The 20,421-nt window shown below is 39.5% G+C and overlaps 2 protein-coding genes across 3 annotated transcripts; both read left to right on the forward strand.

Moving 5' to 3' along the window:
- The first annotated feature begins 387 nt into the window (after window positions 1-387).
- Window positions 388-6,710, forward strand: gfod2 (glucose-fructose oxidoreductase domain containing 2). Of its 2 annotated transcripts, none has more exons than XM_049604294.1 (3): window positions 388-484; window positions 2,007-2,377; window positions 3,418-6,710. In XM_049604294.1, the coding sequence occupies exons 2-3, from the start codon at window positions 2,125-2,127 to the stop codon at window positions 4,317-4,319; spliced, it is 1,155 nt and encodes a 384-aa protein (XP_049460251.1). In that variant the 5' UTR covers window positions 388-484; window positions 2,007-2,124; the 3' UTR covers window positions 4,320-6,710. The 2 variants fall into 2 exon arrangements, with proteins under 2 accessions (XP_049460251.1, XP_049460261.1); XM_049604304.1 differs by having other exon boundaries at window positions 417-488.
- Window positions 6,711-8,514: 1,804 nt separating this feature from the next.
- Window positions 8,515-19,140, forward strand: gcfc2 (GC-rich sequence DNA-binding factor 2). Its single transcript, XM_049560851.1, has 18 exons — window positions 8,515-8,911; window positions 9,269-9,370; window positions 10,497-10,712; window positions 11,079-11,327; window positions 11,581-11,678; window positions 12,598-12,740; window positions 12,957-13,140; window positions 13,529-13,652; window positions 13,766-13,817; window positions 14,087-14,184; window positions 14,492-14,691; window positions 14,788-14,932; window positions 16,388-16,509; window positions 16,623-16,699; window positions 17,370-17,436; window positions 17,535-17,681; window positions 17,781-17,917; window positions 18,559-19,140. The coding sequence occupies exons 1-18, from the start codon at window positions 8,590-8,592 to the stop codon at window positions 18,689-18,691; spliced, it is 2,616 nt and encodes an 871-aa protein (XP_049416808.1). The 5' UTR covers window positions 8,515-8,589; the 3' UTR covers window positions 18,692-19,140.
- Window positions 19,141-20,421: the final 1,281 nt, after the last annotated feature.

Genomic DNA, 20,421 nt, shown 5'->3' on the forward strand with positions numbered 1-20,421 from the left:
AATACAGCTCATTCCACAGAAGTAACCTCAGTATAATGTCTAAAAGGTAATGTGTAGGCTAGAATTACCCTAAAGTAAAAAGAAGTTGGGCTACTTATCAATGCAGGTCTGTGCGGTGTGCAGACTAGCACACTGAATCATGGGAAATATCGGTGCCCGATCAAAAACTGCACGGGCATAGTAATACACAGTTCTAATTCATGTAAATTACGTTTTAATTATGTATCTTTAATTTACAAAATGACATGATTCAAATTTAACAGTTTAACGTGTAAAGGGCCGTCAGTAGTCGTATTTGTGGGTCTAGCTAGCGTGTGTGTGTGTAACCTTTACTTAATTCTCTGCTGGTGACCTATCTCCAGCCTCTTGTAGTATCTCTGGCCCTCCCCACAGTCCTGCCGTTGCTGTTGAAGTTACCATTAGCGACTGGCCAGCGCCCGGCTGAGCACCTTCAACCGCTGTGGATGTGGTCCTGGTGAATACAGTAGGTAGCTTATGTTACACAGCAGTATGTGTTGGTTTTTATACCATTTTTAAAGACAATTTGATAAATTAACTTTAGATATTAAGTCTGTGAAGTACCTTCGTTTAGCGGGAGGTTTTTGAGTTCGCTTTGCGTCTGTCTGGCCCGGCGGCTAGCTAAACGTGCTAGCTAACGTTAACCTTATCATCATAGTGTAACGTTAGCTAGCTTAGTGTGTGTGAACTATTCAGAGCATATAACCGCTACATCTATATTAGTTAAAGCAGTGGCCACTTTCCGCAAGTTTATGGTATTGTAAAAATATGCCTAATGCCGAACTACCATTGATCTCGGTAGTGATAATTACGTGCGGCATGACTTTGTTATCTGACCAGCCGACGGCAACACAGCACGGCTAGGTTACTCTCCAGTGGTGGCTTCATCTGCTGTCAGCCTGGAAACATATATGCGTGTTTGGCTTCGCTTTTTGAGCCCTGAGGTGATGCAGTGAGGAGTAGGGAGAGCCTCTGTTTTTTCAAAGGCTACATAGGTAAGGCAGGTGCACAGGCACACACATTTTGTTATAGTACAGTCATGGCTCCAGGGGGGCAAGTGAGGCACACTGTACTCTCCTATCAGCCACTACTCTTATGTTAGCAGCTTACCTATTCCTATTAATACATCTTCCCAATAGAATATAGGCAAACCATTTAGTCTATGTACATCCTCAGAGCTCAAGCAAGAAAGAGCTGTATTTACCTCCACCCTCCTTCCCAAAAATAGATATTACTGTGGGTAGATGCTCCCACTTCAAAAGCCCATTAACAGTAATTACATGGACTACTGAAAACCTCAAACAGTCAGAGGTCCAATTACATCAGGAAATCACCAAAGGTAAATAGACAGTTTAGATGGCCTCAGGTGAGCTTAGCTACACTCTGTTTTATATTTAACTTTGTTATTCTGATAAAATGTTGATTACTTCAGCTGTTGTATGTGCAAGTTTTTGTTTGAAAATGTCACTGAGAAAATGTTTAACCTGAACAAAGCACACACAGACATAAGTGGCACTTGCTACAGAGGTAATAGGGATGACGTTGACTTTCGGTGGGTGTGGAACATATGAGGAATGGCATGTTAACTATGTAGCAGGACACAATGTAAGTAGCTGTCTGAGACTGCTGATGAGAAAAACTGGTCGAGAGCTCAATGGGACCTGTTTGTCCTGTGTGTTGATACAGCCACTAGAGATAATGTTGATACTGGGTTGTGAGTCAAGTAATTGTTTGTGGTTTTGGTTAGCGTAACATTGTAATAGAGATTGAATGTCTTAATGTGTGGTTTTAAATCCTGCATTACAGTAAGGTGGTTTTCTTTACTTATTTAACTTAATGCTTTAACATGCATGATCACTATCGTTCACCTTACATTTAGGTATTGAATTGAAACAACAAAAAAAGGACATAAAAAATGTGTGAGATTTGAGTTTGTCATTGTCACCAATGTTGCCTATCTTTATCAGTTTCTTTTTTTATCTTGACAGATACAGTGAGATCTCCTTGACTTCCAGACACAGCGTGTCACAGTTAATCCTAAACTGTTGGGATGTCGATGAGGCCGGCCATGGTTAACACATAAGGTTGCAGTGGAGTGGCGCTGCCATGTTGCCAGGAGTCGGTGTATTCGGCACGGGCAGCACAGCCCGGGTGCTGGTGCCGTTGTTGAAAGCTGAAGGCTTTGAGGTTCATGCACTCTGGGGGCGAAGCGAAGAGGAGGCATGCTGCTTGGCAAAGGAGCTGGGCATCCCATTTCACACCAGCCGATCTGATGACGTCCTGCTGCACCAAGATGTCGACCTTGTTTGCATCTATATTCCACCCTCAATGACACGACAGATTGCTGTCAAAGCACTGGGTAAGAGGTGATAAACTCACATTAACTTTAACTAGAAAGCAGACTTTTTTCCTTTCACAAGGCTGCCCTGTCTGAAAACCTTGGCCACATTTAAAGTGTTCTGTCTTTTATCTTTTACGTAACAGAATTAAGAATTTTTGGGTTTAAATAAATTACGACAATCAAGTAAGCTTTTTTCCCGGAACACCAGACTCAGATTTTGCATTCCAGTTTCCACTGACACTGTATAACCATCTCAGTTGTACATACTGCTAATGTGACCTGACCCAGCTGGGTGTGGCAGGTCAGCTCTGGAGGGATTCAGCGTTTCTCACTACAATGACAGTTTTCCCCCAAAATTGCATATCCTGGACATGGCTGCATATTTCTCAGGGATTATCCTTGAGATGTGATAAATGGCGATCATACCCGTGACCTCAGGGAACGTAGTAATTTGAGGTGAAAAAAAACCTAAAACAATACTTAGATCAAAACTGGAAATTCCCCACAACTCACATTTGTTAGCAGCACATTGAAGTAAACATAGTTAACACATAGTCATATCAGGGGAGAGCAGATCTATGAAGTTAACTTACTGTATCTGATGGAATTCCTGAGTGTTGACCTCAGCTTCCTGTTTTAGTTGCAACTTCCTGAGTGTGTCCCCACCAAAGAACTTAACCACGGCAATACTTTCAATGGATACTAAAGGCTGCAGATCTCAATAAACAAGCTATACACACACCTCTGTGCTACATCATGTGGTTACAGGAGAATGCTGACTTTTTGTTGTATTCATAGCAAATCCCAGGAACAAATGATGACTGCTCGACTTGAAGCAGTCTCAGATGATTTAGGTGTCTCTGACTGATGATCTGAATCTCTGACTCTTGGGGGGCAGCCCTCTGAATCTTTGACTTTTGGGGGGCAGCCCTAGATTTGCCCAGTTGTATCACTGAAATGTAAAATTCTAGTATTGTTGTTGCACTTGACCTCAAAGATCATTGAATCCAGTTTTATCTCAATGATTACAGCCCCTATCTTTCCCTCTCTCTCTGCAGGTATAGGTAAAAATGTTGTGTGTGAGAAAGCTGCCACTGCTGTGGATTCATTCAAGATGGTGACTGCAGCCAGATACTACCCACAGCTGCTTAGCATTATGGGTAATACCCTGCGCTTCCTGCCAGCTTTTATGGCAATGCGCCAGCTGCTGGTGGAGGGATATGTTGGCGAAATGCAGGTGTGCGATGTCCGAGTCTACGGCCCCAGCCTCTTGGATCAGACGTACGGCTGGACGTGTGAGGAGCTGATGGGAGGAGGTGGTCTGCACACTGTCGGCTCTTCTATCATTGACCTTTTAAGTTACCTAACTGGTGCACGAGCCCATCGTGTTCATGGCTTACTGCGGACCTTTGTACAACAAAATGGTTTGATCCGAGGCATCCGCCGCGTCACCAGCGATGATTTTTGCTTCTTCCAAATGTTGATGAGTGGAACTGGCTCTAGCCCTGGTGGCGTGTGTTGCACTGTGACCCTGAACTTCAACATGCCAGGGTCATTTGTGCACGAGGTTATGGTAGTTGGATCCACTGGGAGACTGGTTGCCAGGGGGACAGAGCTGTATGGTCAACGCAATGGGAGTAAAGGTGAGGAGCTGTTGCTAGGTGACAGTGGGTGGGTGGGACCAGAAGTGAAAGAGATGCCCCTGCCTCACCTGCGGGGGCTGAGCTCCATGGTAAAGGCACTGAGACAGTCTTTTCAGGCTCATGAGGAGCGCAGGTCATGGGCGAGAGGACCAGTTGCCATGGCCCCAACATTTGAGGATGGTCTGTATGTGCAGACAGTGGTCGAGGCGGTGAAACGGTCCAGTTGTAGCGGAGAATGGGAGTGTGTTGAGATCATGAGTCAGGAGCCAGATCCGAATCACAATCTGTGTGAGGCTCTGCAGAGAAATAAGAACTAAATATATTTATACACCCAGTGCAACTACTACATGTGTCTGACAAAACTGGGCTCTGAATGTTTCTCCTTTCATTCAGCTGCTGAAGCAGTTTACATTACTCATGACTACTTTTGCATTTTCACATTCTGTCTCACTTTGAGCAGAATATTTTGCTTTTGAAAGCATAACTGTGCTGTATATGTTTTATACCTTAACAGTTATGATTTATGATTTGTGTGTACACTAATTTTTTTTATAAACAGCTCCATTATTCTGATTCTCAGCAGAAAATATTATAATAGCTGTGTAAAACTCTACAGGTGCCCAGTTTACATGTTTATTACCTGTACCATGCCAAAAAGTAGACAGTCTTTACTCTCACTGAAGCTTGAAGTCAGGACTGCAAATTTCCTGCTAAATAAGGTTGATATTCAGTACGTCACCTTCAGCAAGGTGCCACACCTATGTCAAATATTGGCCAAGAGCAAAATTCCATGGGTGTCAAAAAACAGCCTTTCAGTGGATGTGTGTCTATTTCCTTTATCCACACTTTATGCAGCATGTCTGGATACATTCCTGTAAACATGCAGGCACACACAAGCATATACTGTTTTTTTAACCACCCAGTGTAATGACATGTTGTGTCAGTTTGTGGCAAACCACAAGGTTTGTTGTGCTGTTAGTGAATTATTATTTGCTCAACAGTTGGGTCCCTTTCAAATTGTCTAAGCTTGGAATTTAGTAATATGGCTCAAAATAAAATCCAACTGTAAGGCCAACTGAGAAAACATTTTAATCTCTACTGTACAAAACATTTCGATGTATTTCAGTGTTAATTTACCTGCAACCTGAATAGCACCTTATTCTGAAAGGAAGTGTTTACCTTGGGCATGAATGTGAATATCAAAGCATGAGGATGATTTGACTAACAAAACATTTTTTGTGCAGTGTGGTGACTGGCAGAATTCAAATGAAGCTCCACTGGAGCTCAGAAGAAATTCAGAATAAGAATAATGGAGCTGTGCAGAGTTTAGTTTTATTTTTTTAACTTTTGGAATGTGTAATAATAAGCATACATTTAAAGTTTGCAAAGGGGGCATGTAGGTTTTTGTGTTGTGACATGCCGTGGCATACATAAGACACCAGGGATTGAGTAAAATAAGCTATGTAGAAAACTGAATAATGAAAAGTCTAATTTGTAGCATCGCCCCTTAAAATGCCCAATTCTTGAAGTGGTATTTAATCTTATATCTAAGTTTTGAGTGTCACTCACCCTGGATGCTGTTTCTTTCTTCAGAGTTCATGAGTGCTACAGTGGATTTCAGTAGTGACATGATTTCATAGTAGAGGGGAAAAGTATCTAAATTTCAAACCACTCCTGCGTTGTCCATATGTTCAGTATGTCCAGTCATCATTTCATCAAAATATACTTCTTCCATACATATACACTACTGTTAATAGCTTCAGTAAGTGTGATAGCACAACGCAGATGCAGTGTTAATAGTAATATTTTGGGTGAATGTTGGCTGGAACAAAGAGCATATGGAAGGACAGAGGTGAAGTGGATTATATCTCAGAGAAAGGGATTTACAGGGATTGTTTAGCATTTGTTTCCACTGTGAAACTCACCAATGATAATCTGTTTAACTGTTGTAACTGACTGTGAAGAAGGAATCTGTCAATCTTACACAGGATGAGTATTTGACGCTCAGATTATAGATTTTAGGTGAGGTATCACATTAAATCTTACATTAGTAGAAACAGGCTTGTCCTAGAAATTACAGATTTGTGACCTTTTAATTGTTAAGTTGTCAAAAGTTTTAGATACAAAGCCTGACGGCTTTAACCTCTGTATTAGTTTAAAATATGTGTAAAAGGTTTGTTTACATGTGTTGATGATTGAAGTAATTTTATTTGTTTTTATAATTTGTTTTCATGCAATCTATGCATTCAGAGTTATTCCAGATGTTTCAGTCCAGAGAGTACACCATTATCCTGAAACCTCACTGATTGTTGAGTAGAACCACTGGATCTGATGTATGCGAGAGTATAAATGTGTGCCTCTCTAACTCGCTCAGACCAAGAGAAGGAAGTGTTGAATAGTTTGCAGTCGTCATAGTCACTCACTGCATCTCGCTGTACTGCTTAATATCCTGAATAATACTGGGCTTTAGCAGGAGATGAAGACAGAAGCAGTGTGCTGATATGATTTGATTGGTCTGTTCCCCTCTTAAACCCCCGCAGGATCTGCAACTACGTACACATTACACGCTTACCTCACGCTATCCCAACAGTGCTTTACAAAAACAGTTAATCAAGTTTACATTAAGTGTCTTTATCAAGCGCATCACATTTGTCTGCAGGATGTTCTTTAACTCACCACTACTAAAATACATTCCAACTGAGTTTTCACCTTCTTGCTAACGTCTGTTTTGTTTTTTGCACTGATAATTGATAAAATGCCACATATTTAATATGTAGTGGGATGCTTGTACCAGCCAGCTCACTGCAAAAATGAATTTAACGTGTCTGTATAAGGAAGACGTTTTGTATTTATTTATGTCTCGGTGTGGAGAGAGTTCCCCATTGTTTATTCTGTTCAGTGTTTGTGTTTTCAGCCTGTGAATTTCTGTTGAAATATTTATCTTGTTTAGATTTAGTGTTGTTTTAATTGATAATACAGCTTTTTGAGCACAATGTGTTGCATTTAATTTGGGAAACTGTAGTGTTCATCTACCTGACAGATATTTCCTTAAATAAATACAGTTGTATTCATTTAGTGTCTTCGGTCACACTTAAGTTAGTTATATTGGCCTTTACCTGCCACTGTCAGTTTTGTAGACTGAGCCAGCAGCATGCTACTCTTAATCTGAAATCAGACTGAATAATCGCTTTCAAATACCTTAACTGCATGATGCAACATGTTACATCATGCCTCCTCCCTCGTATCCACAGAGTCACCATGTCTCCATGGAAGCGTTAAGCAGCAGTCGTGGGGATTACAGGATCTGCTGTCTAGAAACAACTCTGAACTTTTTATGTGCGTAGCTGTGTCTGCTGTCAAAGTGCAGGTTTGCGGTAAACTCGTGCGTTTATTCACTCAGCTCTAAAACAAGTTTTAATATTGTTCCAGTTGGCGATTATAGCATCTTGATCTATAGTGTAGCTACAAAAGATCTTACAATTTAATATGTGTGTAGAAAAAATAGACAAACACGAACTGTTCTTTCTGGGATTAATATTCAAACAGTTTTACACATTTTTTACATCGCTCTCACAACAAGACATTCTCACAAGACCTTTGCATATATGTCACTGATCATATCTTTAAGACTACATTATCATGGGAAAAAGTGGTGTTTGGCTTTCTTCAAAAACCCAAGAAAAGAAGACAAATTAATGACATAAATAACTGATTAATACGTTTGATAATGAATGAGTTCATAAATTACATTTACCAGTAAAAAGCCCTATTTTTTGTTTTCCTGAAGGATATTGAGCAATATGTAAAATTACTTTCTAATTTTGCTAACAAAAAGGCCATCAGGACACATATCTGTATGATTTATAATGTTTTCATCTAGCGTAATATACCTCTGACGATTTTGTTGTTGTTCTATTTGTATACCATTCCCTGTATGTTGAATCTTTATTGTGCTCTTATGTCTAGTTTAAAAACGGTAGTTATCCTTTGATAAAATAAAGCAAAGGAGATAGAATTACTTGAAACACACTATTATACTGCTTTGTGGTGCATCCCATAAACATAGTCATCACATTAAAAAAAGAAACCTGATCAAAGTGCAACAAAGTGCACTTCATTCAATTTTTAGAAGACATTATTTTTATTATTATTAATATTATTATTATCAATGTCGTTGTTTTTATTATTATTTACAAATCAATTATTAATTTCATTTAAAGGGTTTATAAATGAAACTGGCCCGCCGTTGATGACGATAGGGGGCAGCAATGCATTATGGAGCAAAGTGTAGTAAAAAAACAGTTAAAGCCATTGATACTGGTGACATTTACATAAAAGCCTAAACTTCTGAAACTACTGAAAAGTGGAAATAACAACATTATCTCTTAATTTCACAGATACAGCGCTGAATATGAGCAGCAGTTTCTCTGCTGTGTAGTTCGCTCGTTAGCCCCTAATATCAAACAACATAGCCCATGGTGCATTGCGGGAGCTTCACGCAACGTTTTGCGACTTTGTCAAACGATTTCTGACGTAACGTACAACGGTTCAGTTCTGGTTTACAACCTCCATGTAAGTGAAGCGAAAATGTTCAATAAAAAGCCTCGGAGGAACTTTCGGCAGAGAAAGGAGAACTCCAGCGACGAGGAGGACGAGCAGAAGGAGAGAGGAGACGGAGAAGGAAATGAGAAAGCTCCAACTGCTGTAAATAAGCCGTCCAAACCGGCCCAGGGCCGCGGCATTACATGCAGTTCCAAGCGGGAAACGACGCCGACCAAGCCGGACAGCAGTGACGGAGAAGACGGGGAGACGGTGGAAGCGACAGAAGAAAGAGAGGAGAGGAAGAAAGATAAAGATGGGGCTAAGAAGACTGCCAACTCCATCCTTAGTTTCTCTGACGACAAAGAAGGTAAATAAGTGTAAATATGGCGTTTTGAAGTATTTACAAAGATGGATCCGAGTCAGACGTTTACTCAACGTTTACTCAATGAAGGCTGCTGACAAACGTTACATCAACGTGAGAAAAAAAATACATAAGTAAATATGTTTGACTGAAATTGTCAGCAGGAACGAGAATTTGTGTTATATTAAGTTAGGCTCAACGGAATATAGATGTACTGACAGAAAACAATAACTGTTGGTATAGGTTTGTATTGTGAGTTACATTGTCTCAATTACCTGTGCATTTGTTTGGAGTGCAGGTGAATACGGCCTCTCCTATTGAGTTTTTGCTCATGGATCTGTGATTGTCTTTTTACTGTCTTAGCTGAGGGACCAACATTTAAACTGAAGAAGTCCTCTGATAAAGCTGTGCTGTTCCAAGTAAGAAAGAAGGAGGCTTCACCAGCCAAGACCACCCAAAGCCGAGGTAGGTACCTGGTAGCACCATTTTTTGGGCCCTATGCATAAGCAATCTCTGTGGGCCGGGCTCCCCATCCTTCCTCTCTTCTTCACTCTCTCTTTCGTAAGATAAGATAAAACTTGACTGATACCACACTGGGGGATAGTCACATGTTATAACAGCTCAAATAGCACAGATATAAAAGCAAGTTAAATGTCAATAAAGATAAAATACAAAAAGATATATATCAGAATTAGAAAAATATAAATACTAAATTTAGACACAACTATACACTCAGTGCGCATGCACGTTTTTATTTATTTATTTATTTATTTATTCTTTTACAATTGTATTGTTCGCATCATTTTCCTTTCCTTTCCAAGTGTCTTGCTCTGCCCCAGCTGCAATTAGAGATGAATCCTGTAGCAGGGGCTGACTAAACCATTTTGTGCCTTTAAGGGGTGAAAGGGGCCTCAGAGAGCTCAGTCTTTTGACCGATTTATTCAGCCTATGTTAATTTAGTTATGGCACTACCTACTTAGAAATAAACCATTGCAAACAAAACCAAAATTTTCATTTCAGGCTTTTCTAGGGCCCCTACTCCAGCTGAGTCCCTGGGTAATCATTTTCACTTTCCCCCCACTATGACTGGGTACCTGATTGGTTTATATCAAAAACACTCATGGTCCTTACACACTAACATGTCAGGTGACATTTTATTGGGTACATCGAACTTAACACTAATGCAATGTATGTCTGATATTTTGTCCATGCCATTTATATAAATGAGGGCAGATTACGTATTAGATCAGTGTAACTGGCAACTGACTGATTGCATATCCTAATAAAATACAAGTGGTTGTAGTATAATTTAATGAATGCCTATTTATGGACTTTTTGAACAAGGTGTGGGTTAAGAATTAGTGTGTCAGCATAGTCAAAAAATATTTGGTTTAGTGTAGATATATTGTTTTCAAAAAGGCACCTCGTACTTATTGAAATGTTTTAGCACTGTCAGCCTACTGCAAACAGGTCTTTGTAATATTTAAGATTTTCATTTTATTTCAGTAATTATCTAGATAATAATGTGATGTTGGCCAACATTCTTTGAAATTTTTCACATTGGCATGCCTCCCTCTCCTCTCTCTCTCAGGCCCAGCAGGTGGAGGTGTCTCACCATCTGCTTCTCCCAGGCAAGAATATGGTAGTCAGGCATCACCACGCGCTCTGCACCATAATGATGACAGTGATGGTGATGACGACGATGATGATGATGACAACAATGATTATAGTGACAGTGATGAAGGCGATGCCAGGTCTCCATCAAGTAGCTCAGCCTCAAACTCCAGCCGCTCTGCCATTAAACCAGGTATGTGTTTGTGGGTGTAGCCTATACTTTATGTCTGCATGTGTCTTATGCCAGAGAGAAAAAAAAACTTTTAATGTTTTATATCCACAGATGGTTGTTGTTTTGTGTGCATGATGAATATATATAGAAAAAACAAAATTAACATACAGTACAGAGGCTACATGTTCCTACAGCTCAGTGCTCATTAGGGCTGCATGTATATAGTGTAACTAATACATACTGGACATTACAGTGGTGAGCAGCAGAGGTACTGCCAGCTGCTTAGATTAAATTAAAAATTAGGGGATCTGTATTAGTAATTTTATTAAACACACATCATCATGCAATGCAACATGCGTTTATATGTCTGTCAATTTGTCTTTACAGTCGTTATCCCTAATGCTAGAGAGATCGAGGCAGCCAGGAGGCAGCGTCATGCCGCTCGAGCCCAGAAAGAATATATTTCCCTGGATAGAGATGGCCACAGCTCTGCTGGTAGCACTCCAGATCACTACAGCAGAGAGGATGAAGAAGATAGGGTTGACGATGATGACGACGAGCCAGATGATCATGAGAGAAGAATTGAGTTTGCCCCACGATTAAAGAGCATCAAGGAGAGGATTGCTGAGAAACTTGGTATGAGTGGCAGAGAGAAATTACTGTATTGGTGAAATCTGAATTTACGTGGAACTGTCACTTTGTGAGCACTTTTTCTACGAGCATATGAATTATTACAACGTACAAACTGGAGGCAACAGAACTGAACTTAAACTGAGTGCTGTTTGAAAATTACATTATGGCAGGCTGGCTGCCTGAAAAGCTCCGCTTGTTTTTCACCAAACTGTGGGAATGTGACATGTACTATTTTGTATGTTTGTGTGGAATCCAGGAAGTGATGGCAGCCTCTCAGGAACTGATGGAGAAGAGCAGGAGCTTTGGGAGGAGACACAAATTGAGAAGGGAGTCAAGAGACGGCCAGGAGAACAGGTAGGAACAAACTGAGTAGCTCTCTTACTCTTTCTCTCATATTTTTCAAAATTCTTTTTTTTTCCTGTGAAATTGAGTTGGAACATCTTTAGCTTCTGTGCTTTAACATATTTTCCAGTAAAACAGAATATTTGAGCGATGCACAAGGGGGATTTATATCAAATCCGTTACATTTGATAGGTCTGCAAAAAGTGTGCGGAGTTAGAGTCTAGCGTGATCTTGAGCTACAGCGGAGCAGACTGTTGGCTCCTCACAAACCTCCCTCACTGTTAGATCAGGAGGAGGACAAGGGAGAGATGAATGTGTCAGACCTCTACTACATTGTTTTTGAAATGAACAAACACATATAATTTCCTGTTAGGGCTGGGTGATATGGCCAAAAAATGTTAATACCATGAAAATTTTCAGTCAATCAGTTGATATCAGTAGTTATCATAGTAACTGTCAAATCATTTATCAGTTAAGTTTAGAAGCTGATCTTTGTTCCTTAGTGAAAGCTAAAGAAACCATTTGGTTAAATGCCCCTGACTGCAGGATGAGTAATTTGAAACCATTTTATCTGGTTCTACAGGTAGAGAAAAGACAGGGATTTTGATGTAAAAAATACTGTCATTCTGATGAACATTTGACATATTTTGGCACATAAGAAATAAACAAGTAACACAGGATTTAAACTGGGAAAACTTATCTTTTCATTTCATTGGGCCTTTAAGTCTATAAGTTTTACTTCCTCTTTTGAATGTAATTTTTCTGCCCAGCTCTTCCTGTGTTAAACTCTTGTCCCATTTATTGTAAAATGTGGTCCTCTTGAATAGCATAATTGTCTCATTTTCTGAAGACTTGAGCCTTCCATCAGTGTAACTTCTTCCCTCAGTACTGCAGATTTGACCTCCTCTACCCTCCTGTTTCTTAACTTCAGAGTCCATCTGGCAGTGAGTCCAGCAGCAACAGTAGCAGCAGGCGCAACAGACGACCACATAAGAAAAGATCAACAGGGGTCAGAATCCCAAAGACTCTCCCTCCCATCACTGTCTCAATGGTCAAGAAGAGGATCACTGGAAAGTAAGTTTCCTCTAGCTTTATTTGCCTTAAACACACACCACTTCATCAATATGACCAACGAAGAAAACATTTATGAATCAAATATTGGTCTGGTAAGCCTTAATATTGTAATAACAATACTTTCTAACACATTTTTCCTGTGTCCTTTTTTAAAATGATACTACATTGCTTATTCCTTACATCATATTATACCTTTTTCTGATATTTTTTTTCTAGACTAGACTCCCTGAAGGAGGTGCACAGAGCACGGCAGGCAGAGCTGAGGAGGATGGAGGGCGATGTTGAGAGTGCTAAAACCTCCATGGAGTCTCTGGAGGAGAGTTTTTCAGAGAGGCAGCTGAGGTTTTACAGGGCCATGACTCTCTATGTCCACAACCTGGTGGAGTGTCTGCGGGAGAAGGTCAGAAATGAGTAAATCTGTTCAGCAAATATCCACTGTTAACTATCATATAAAAGTAAATGTGTCAAATAATTAACAATGTTGATATAACAGAACCTTAAATTGTACCTTCCCAAGTTGATGGCTGTGTAACAAATAGCAGAATGTCTGTGAGAGAAGGTTGCAGGTCCCGACAGTGAGTTTTACTTTTTAAAGCTGATGGCAGGCTTCAGGTTTTGGTACCCAAATTTGATGGAATGGTTGTCGTATTGCAATTAAGGTAACTGATGTGATCATGGTGTGAATATATACCGCATGACATGATCAAGTGAAGAATGGTCAAACAAAATGTTTAAGAAATACTCCCCTTTCTGAAGATAAATGATGATAATTTGTTGATTGTTGACAGGTCATTGAGATCAACTCACTGGAACTGGAGCTGCACTCTGCACTGTCTGACCAGATGGATGCGCTGTTGGATAAGAGACGACAGGGAATCAAGGAGCAGGCTGACCGCCTGCAGCAGCTCAGCTGTGAGTAACCTCTGTGTGTCTGTGTGAGCAATCTGTATCCGTACAATATGTCTTAAAATGGTTTTTGGATGAAATATTTACATTAAATGGATTTTTTTGATCCCACGTTTTAGATAGCACAGATGAGCAGAGTGGAAGCTCCACCAGTGGAACAGAAACACTAAGGTGAGTGTCCAAAAATATCTGTCAAAATTAAGTTTTCTAATTTTCTTCTTTTATATATTACATTTTCCAATTAACTATATTCTACAAATAAAAAAAAGATTGAGAAAGATTATATATTTGTGTGTGTGTGTGTGTGTGTGTGTGTGTGTGTGTGTGTAGACAAACACAGACTCACAAAAAAAAGGAAAAGAGGAATGTACGAGGTCTGTGAAACAGCTGCTTCGCTCTAGTCTTACACAGATATTTATATGATATTTGACATGTTGCAGCAAAGCAGACTCTGGTTTTAAAGCTGAAGAAGATTTTGCATTACCTGAAGACACACATCCCTCAGCAGAAGAGGAGGAGCAGCTCCAGAAGAAGATAGGTGAAGTGGAATTAAATCTGTTCAACTAAAAGCTTCAATCTGTAGCTGCAGCTTTGACTATATTGAGTGTGACACAGTAAAATTCTGTCAGGCTGCAAGATACAGTAATTCTGTACTTTACTTAGTGCATCTTCCTCTTTCTCTCTTTGTTTCCTTCTTCCTCTTTACCTTATGTTTAAAAATGCAGAACATCCTAAGTTGAAGAAAACAGAATTAAAAATCCTACCTTATTATCTCCAGGCTGAATTAATTGATCATTTTGTTGAATTTATCTGACCGTGTCCTTCTCTGTCTGCCCCCTTTACAGCTGACATCCTATCGAGGTCCCAGGCAGTGTTTTCTGATGTCCAGGACGACTTCTGCGACGCTAAGAAGATTCTGTCCCGCTTTGAAGAATGGAGAGCGTCTTACTCTGACTCTTACCACAATGCCTACATCTCTCTGTGTCTGCCCAAACTGTTGAACCCCATCATAAGACATCAGCTACTGGTGTGGAACCCACTAAAGGTGCATGTGAACACAAACAGAGACAAGCTCATGAGAGCACACACGCCATTACACAACTTATGACATCATGTGTCCAATGTAACTTGTGTGTTTCAGGACAACAGTGGGGACTTTGAAAATCTCCCATGGGTCACAGCGGTGGAGACTTTCTGTCATGGTCATGGCCATGAAGAGCTGGAGAACACAGACAGACAGACACTGTCTAATGTCATAGAGAGGACCGTCCTACCCAAAATAACAGGTAGCACACACAACACACTGAAAATCCAGTTCCTATATGACCAGTACCCACTGTACTGGATCACAACCCAGATTTTGGTGCCAAATTGTGTGCACAGTGAGTGTGCAGTTGATTGAGAGACAGAGAGAAAGAGCTTGTGTGACGGTGGGGCTGCTGCCACGGGAGCAGAGAATGTAGCAGTCCCATGTATGGACAGTTTCAGCTATTTGTCAGTGAATAAATGCTACAACTCAAGACTCAGGCCAAGTTCCCGGGTCTTGCTTGTCACCTGCTGATTAGAGTAAAGGGAGCGCGCCCTGAAGTTAGCGAGCAAAGTTAGCCTCCCAGTAGAAACTGCAGGCTCACAGAAGGTGGAAGATGGACCAGCTTTTCATATTATCATCTTAACCACTCTTAAATAGATAATAGAGAAAAGTCTGAGTCACTCTTGAGTCAAGGAGACAATTATTGATCTAAACTCAACATTTATTGTGCAGTTATTAAGACTGTAACCTATTTAGTGTTGAACTATTGTAATTGAGTTGTTTTTGTATGATGTAAATTCGTAATGTGTATTTATTAAATAGCCAGTGTGTAAGGTTTAGTAGCATCTAGCAGTAAGGATTGCATTTAGAAGGTTTTTACTGGGACCTGAATTATCTGCAGAGGTCTCCTAATCTCCAAAACAAGCAGACCACATGATTTAAACCTGAATAAGCACTGAATAAAGCAATTTCAAGTTTAAAAAAAAAAAACAAAAAAAAAAAACAAAGGTGTTTTTCTGACATTCTCGTCTTGGAAGGGGCTGCTAACTACGATGGCCAACACAAAAACACAAATGGCAGTGTCGCAGTTTATTTTGCTAAATCCTACACACTAGACCTTGTATTTAGTATTTATTCATATTTACATATTTAAGTATACTTTAAACTTTTAAACAAATTTGCCTTTGTATTAAACAAATGCCATTTTTATATGTTGTTGACAATTGTTTTGTACTTTTTTGTAAGTATTGGCTCACACATACATTTTCAATAAGTTTATAATTTAAAATACAAGAGAGAGAGCACATACCGCTTGGTAAAAGCTGTTTGAAGATGCAAGTGCCTTGAAGCTCCTATGATTTAATTTAAGCCAGAAATGTCACTTTACTGATTGGAGTCAGTCTGGCAAGACTTAACAACAGGTCTGTACATGATTTCCTGGAGAAAAAAGAGATATTAATACCAGTTGCTGTACCTGTTCCTTATTTCTATCCACTCTCCTGAAGAACAAAGTGTTCCTCGTCTCCCTCATCCCCTCTGTTTCTTGCTCTTCCACTGCCTCTGGTTACACACAGTGTTTCTACTCAATATAAATCAGTTTCATGTTTGAACAATCTCTCACACCATCCCTCACCTCATCAGTCTGTTTTACACTGCAGATGTGTCAAACTACAGAAACATCATGTTCTTTCTTTGCTCTGTCTTTGCTTAGCCTACGTGGAGCTGGTGTGGGATCCCATGTCCCATCATCAGTCAGTCTGTCTGTCTGATGTGTGTCACAGACTGAAGGAGGACTATTCCATCTTTGAAGGAGATCAGAGTAAACCAGTCAAGGTAAAGCCAAATGACACACCTTCACATACAATATGTATAAATATACTATAACATGCATGTCATACAATGTATGAGCACGTTGTGTAAATGATGTGTATTCATGTCCGTTGCAGGCATTCAAAGAGGCTGTGATCAGCCGACTGAGGAGCTGCGTAGATGAAGATGTCTTCATCCCTCTGTACCCCAAAAAGTCAGTTTCTTTTCTTTCCTCTTCCAGTTCAAACATGAGTGATTATTTGAATGACTGATGAGGGGAAAGCTGGTATGACTTCACCCCTAAGTCATAATTGTTATGGATATTTCTCTAACCACTAGTCCATACTCTGACAGATTTCTCCTTGTTTTTGACAAAAAAGTCCCAGCATAGAGTATAGACTCAAATACAACTATGTTTCTGCTTAATCATTAGATGAAACTGTTGATTAATAATCCATAACCTTTGATGTATTTTATAAAGTAGGGCTAGGCAATATTTTTTATATAAAATCAGTGTAGTGATTTAAGCCTAGATATGGTCTTAGATTTTGGGTATTGAAATATCTTAAGTGATGTCTATTCCTGGTTTTAAAGGCTGCATTACAGTGAAGTGATGTAACTCTCTGAACTTATGAGACTCTTCTAGATGTTCTATTATCTGCCTTAGTTATTATATCCACATTACAAATCATTATTCATCAAAAAATGCTGTGTAAATATTTTGTGAAGGCACCAGTTGTCAAAACCCAACAATATCACTGCAATATCAATATCAAGGTATTTGGTCCTAGTTTAAAGATCAGGTCAATGAAAGTATTGTCAGATTACTTTATGATCTATGGTATTTTCAATCTGTTAATTAAAGTCTTTTTTTTTCTGACCAGGTTCCTTGAGGATCAGTCATCTCCCCAGTGTCGCTTCAGGGATCACCAGTTCTGGACGGCTGTAAAAGTACTGCTCTCTAACATGTTTTTTAAAGCCCTTTTGTTCTTTACATTTTCTTGGTCTTGGAGTTACATTTCATGGGGCTGGTGTTTGTTTGTGTTTAGCTACTAGGTAACATGGGAAAATTGGATTCGCTGCTTCCTGAGTCTGTGTTAAAGGAGCTGATGTTGGACAAACTGCTGAACAGATACCTGATGATCACCTTATGCAGTCAGACACTGCACAACAACGCTGTCCATGCCTGCAGAAAGGTTTTTAAATTTGTACTTTTCTAATGTGGAGTGTATTTTTGGTGTCTGCACACTTGTTTTTATGCTTAACCTCACACTGCTTTGTCTCCCTTTTTCCAGATAGCAGATAGTCTGCCACTCTCTTGGTTCAAAGAAGAGGATGCCTGTTTGCCTCAGCTCCAGAATTTCAAAAACCACCTAGTTCAGAAAGCTCATACCATCTGCAAACAGCACCCTCCTGAGGATCCAAACACCAGGTAATAAAACATGTTTCTGTAAGAAAGATTTGGCAATTGTTGTATGGTTAGTCACAGTAAAGTGGCAAATAAGACTTAAAGGTATTCCATGCAGGATTGCGCATCCAACTCCAGATTCACCTTGTTTGGCATTTTACCTCGCTGTATTTGTGTTTTTTTTTGGTGCTGTGTCTCTTTGATGCTTGTTGCAAACGGTCTGGCACCTGGTCGCTACCTTTTTGAGAAGCACCAACCCCACCTGAGTGCTGTGGGGGTTCATTTCTATATGAGTCTTTACATTGTTTTGGGGGAAAATCCTGCATAGTATGTCTTTAAGTTCACCTTTTCACAGCCATTCAACTATCAAATAAAACAATGTATTGTTAATGCCTTTTAAACCAAAATGCTTACCCTTGATACTTCTGTTTATTGAAAAGGCTGTATGTGTGTGGTTACTTGATGAACCAGCAGTTTGACTTAAAGTTGCCTCCCTATTCCACATATGATGTCTGCAGTCTCAAGACCCAAGTGGCAAATGTGACAGAAATGTTTAGTTTATTTATTGGTTATCCTCTAAATTCATTCAGATATCATGGCTTTCTTTCTGCATTTACAGCAACACACAACTCTAACCCACTTTTGTATGTCTCTGTCTGCTGCAGGTCTTCTGTGGTTGAAGTGCTGCAGATTTTGAGCAGAATCAGGTGTAACGACTCCATCATGGCGATAGCAGAGAAATACCACTATGAAGATTTGATCTACTCACACCAGCTGCTGAACCAAGAGACTGTCTGAACAACAGATGCTGAAGAGTGGAAGGTGGATCAAACAGCAACACAGTACACTGTAATACTGAAAGCAGCTGTCAAAGACATTACACATCGAGAGAGGAGCCGAGTGGGCTCTGCCTTGTGTAAAAGGTTGCTGAACTAGAGCACATTTGGGAAGAGCCATAAGAGCAATTATGTCTTCTAATAGTGGATACTCGTCAGACTAGCACTTTGGCCAAAATACAGAATGAAAACCATGGACACATGTAATGGTGTATGTGGAGGTGACGCCAGCTGTATGAACCTACAAATGGTTCAAATGACTTTTTCAACAAAGGAAACTACCAAGAAAAACTGTGGGGGAAAAGGAATTCACCATCCTGCCATTTTTAGTCATGAACAGTTTACTACTATGATCTGTTTTGTACTGGAGATAATTGTATATTTATGAATAAACATCTGAATTTTGTTAAAATGCAGGGTGGTTGTGGGTACTTACAAGGTCTTGCTGGTCTTAAATTCAGATTAAATGGATCCTAATTGTTTTTTAGTTCATCACTGCGAGAATTTACGGTAACCAAGGCGGTAACAGGAGGGAAACACTAATTGGCAGGGGAACAGACTTCAGCACATCACCTGTATGTGCACAGTGCCTCAATTTTCAACCCCTCCATGCATTAAGGTCACACAGTGAGTCTGCATCATTAAACTAAGGTCTTACGAGCCATTTTGTTAGTTTATGGAAGTAGGGAAATGCAGGTTTAACAACAAATTGCTTGAGAATATTGGTGGAAGAAGTTCTCAGATCTTTTCCTTAGGTAAAAATACTAATATAACATTATAAAAAATATAAAAGTAAATGTCCTGCATTCAAAAATTTAATTCAGTAAATGTACAAAAGTATTCGCATCAAAATGTACTTAAAATACCAATAGTAAAGTACTCCTTAATGCAGAATGGCCCATTTCAGAATAATATACATTATTATTATCATTGATGCATCAGTGAGTTCATCACTTAAATGTTGCAGCTGGTAAAGATGGAGCTCATTTAAATTACTTCATACACTGCTATATAGTGTCATCTATAATGATCACACTTTATCAGATTTATATTTTGTATTAATAATCTGAATCTACAAAGTAACTAAGTTGTCAGATAAATGTGGTGAAATAAAAAGTACAGTATTTGCTCCCAAAATGTGAAGTTTCAGCACAAAGTAGCATAAAATGGAAACACTCAAAATTCAACTTAACCACAGGACAAGAGTACAGGTGCATCACAAAAAAAATGAATATTGTGAAAAAGCTCAATATTTCTTGTCAGTTAGTGCAGAAATTGAAAATTGTTGTATATATTCCCGACTCTCAGACCCGACAATACAGATGAGCTGAAGGCTGCTTTCAAAGAAACCTGGGCCTCCATAACATCCCAGCAGTGCCACAGGCTGATTGCCTCCATGCCACGCTGCATTGATATAGTACTTTGTGCAAAAGGAGCCGCAACCAAGTACTGGGTGCATAAATGACCATAAGGTTGACATTTCTATATCATAAATTCTTTTTTTGATTGGTCTTAGTAATGTTTTGAGATGCACCTGTGAATGTACTTACTTATCATCACTGTCTATCATCTTATTCATGAATTGACATCAATATGTTTGCTTGGAAAGAAAGTATAATTTAAAGTGGTATTAAAAACTGGTCTTAATAAGTCTGTAAATTTAAATTGTTTATATAAATGAATGACTGTTTT

Source organism: Epinephelus fuscoguttatus, linkage group LG2 (assembly GCF_011397635.1).
Source record: "Epinephelus fuscoguttatus linkage group LG2, E.fuscoguttatus.final_Chr_v1".
Lineage (NCBI taxonomy): Eukaryota > Metazoa > Chordata > Actinopteri > Perciformes > Serranidae > Epinephelus > Epinephelus fuscoguttatus.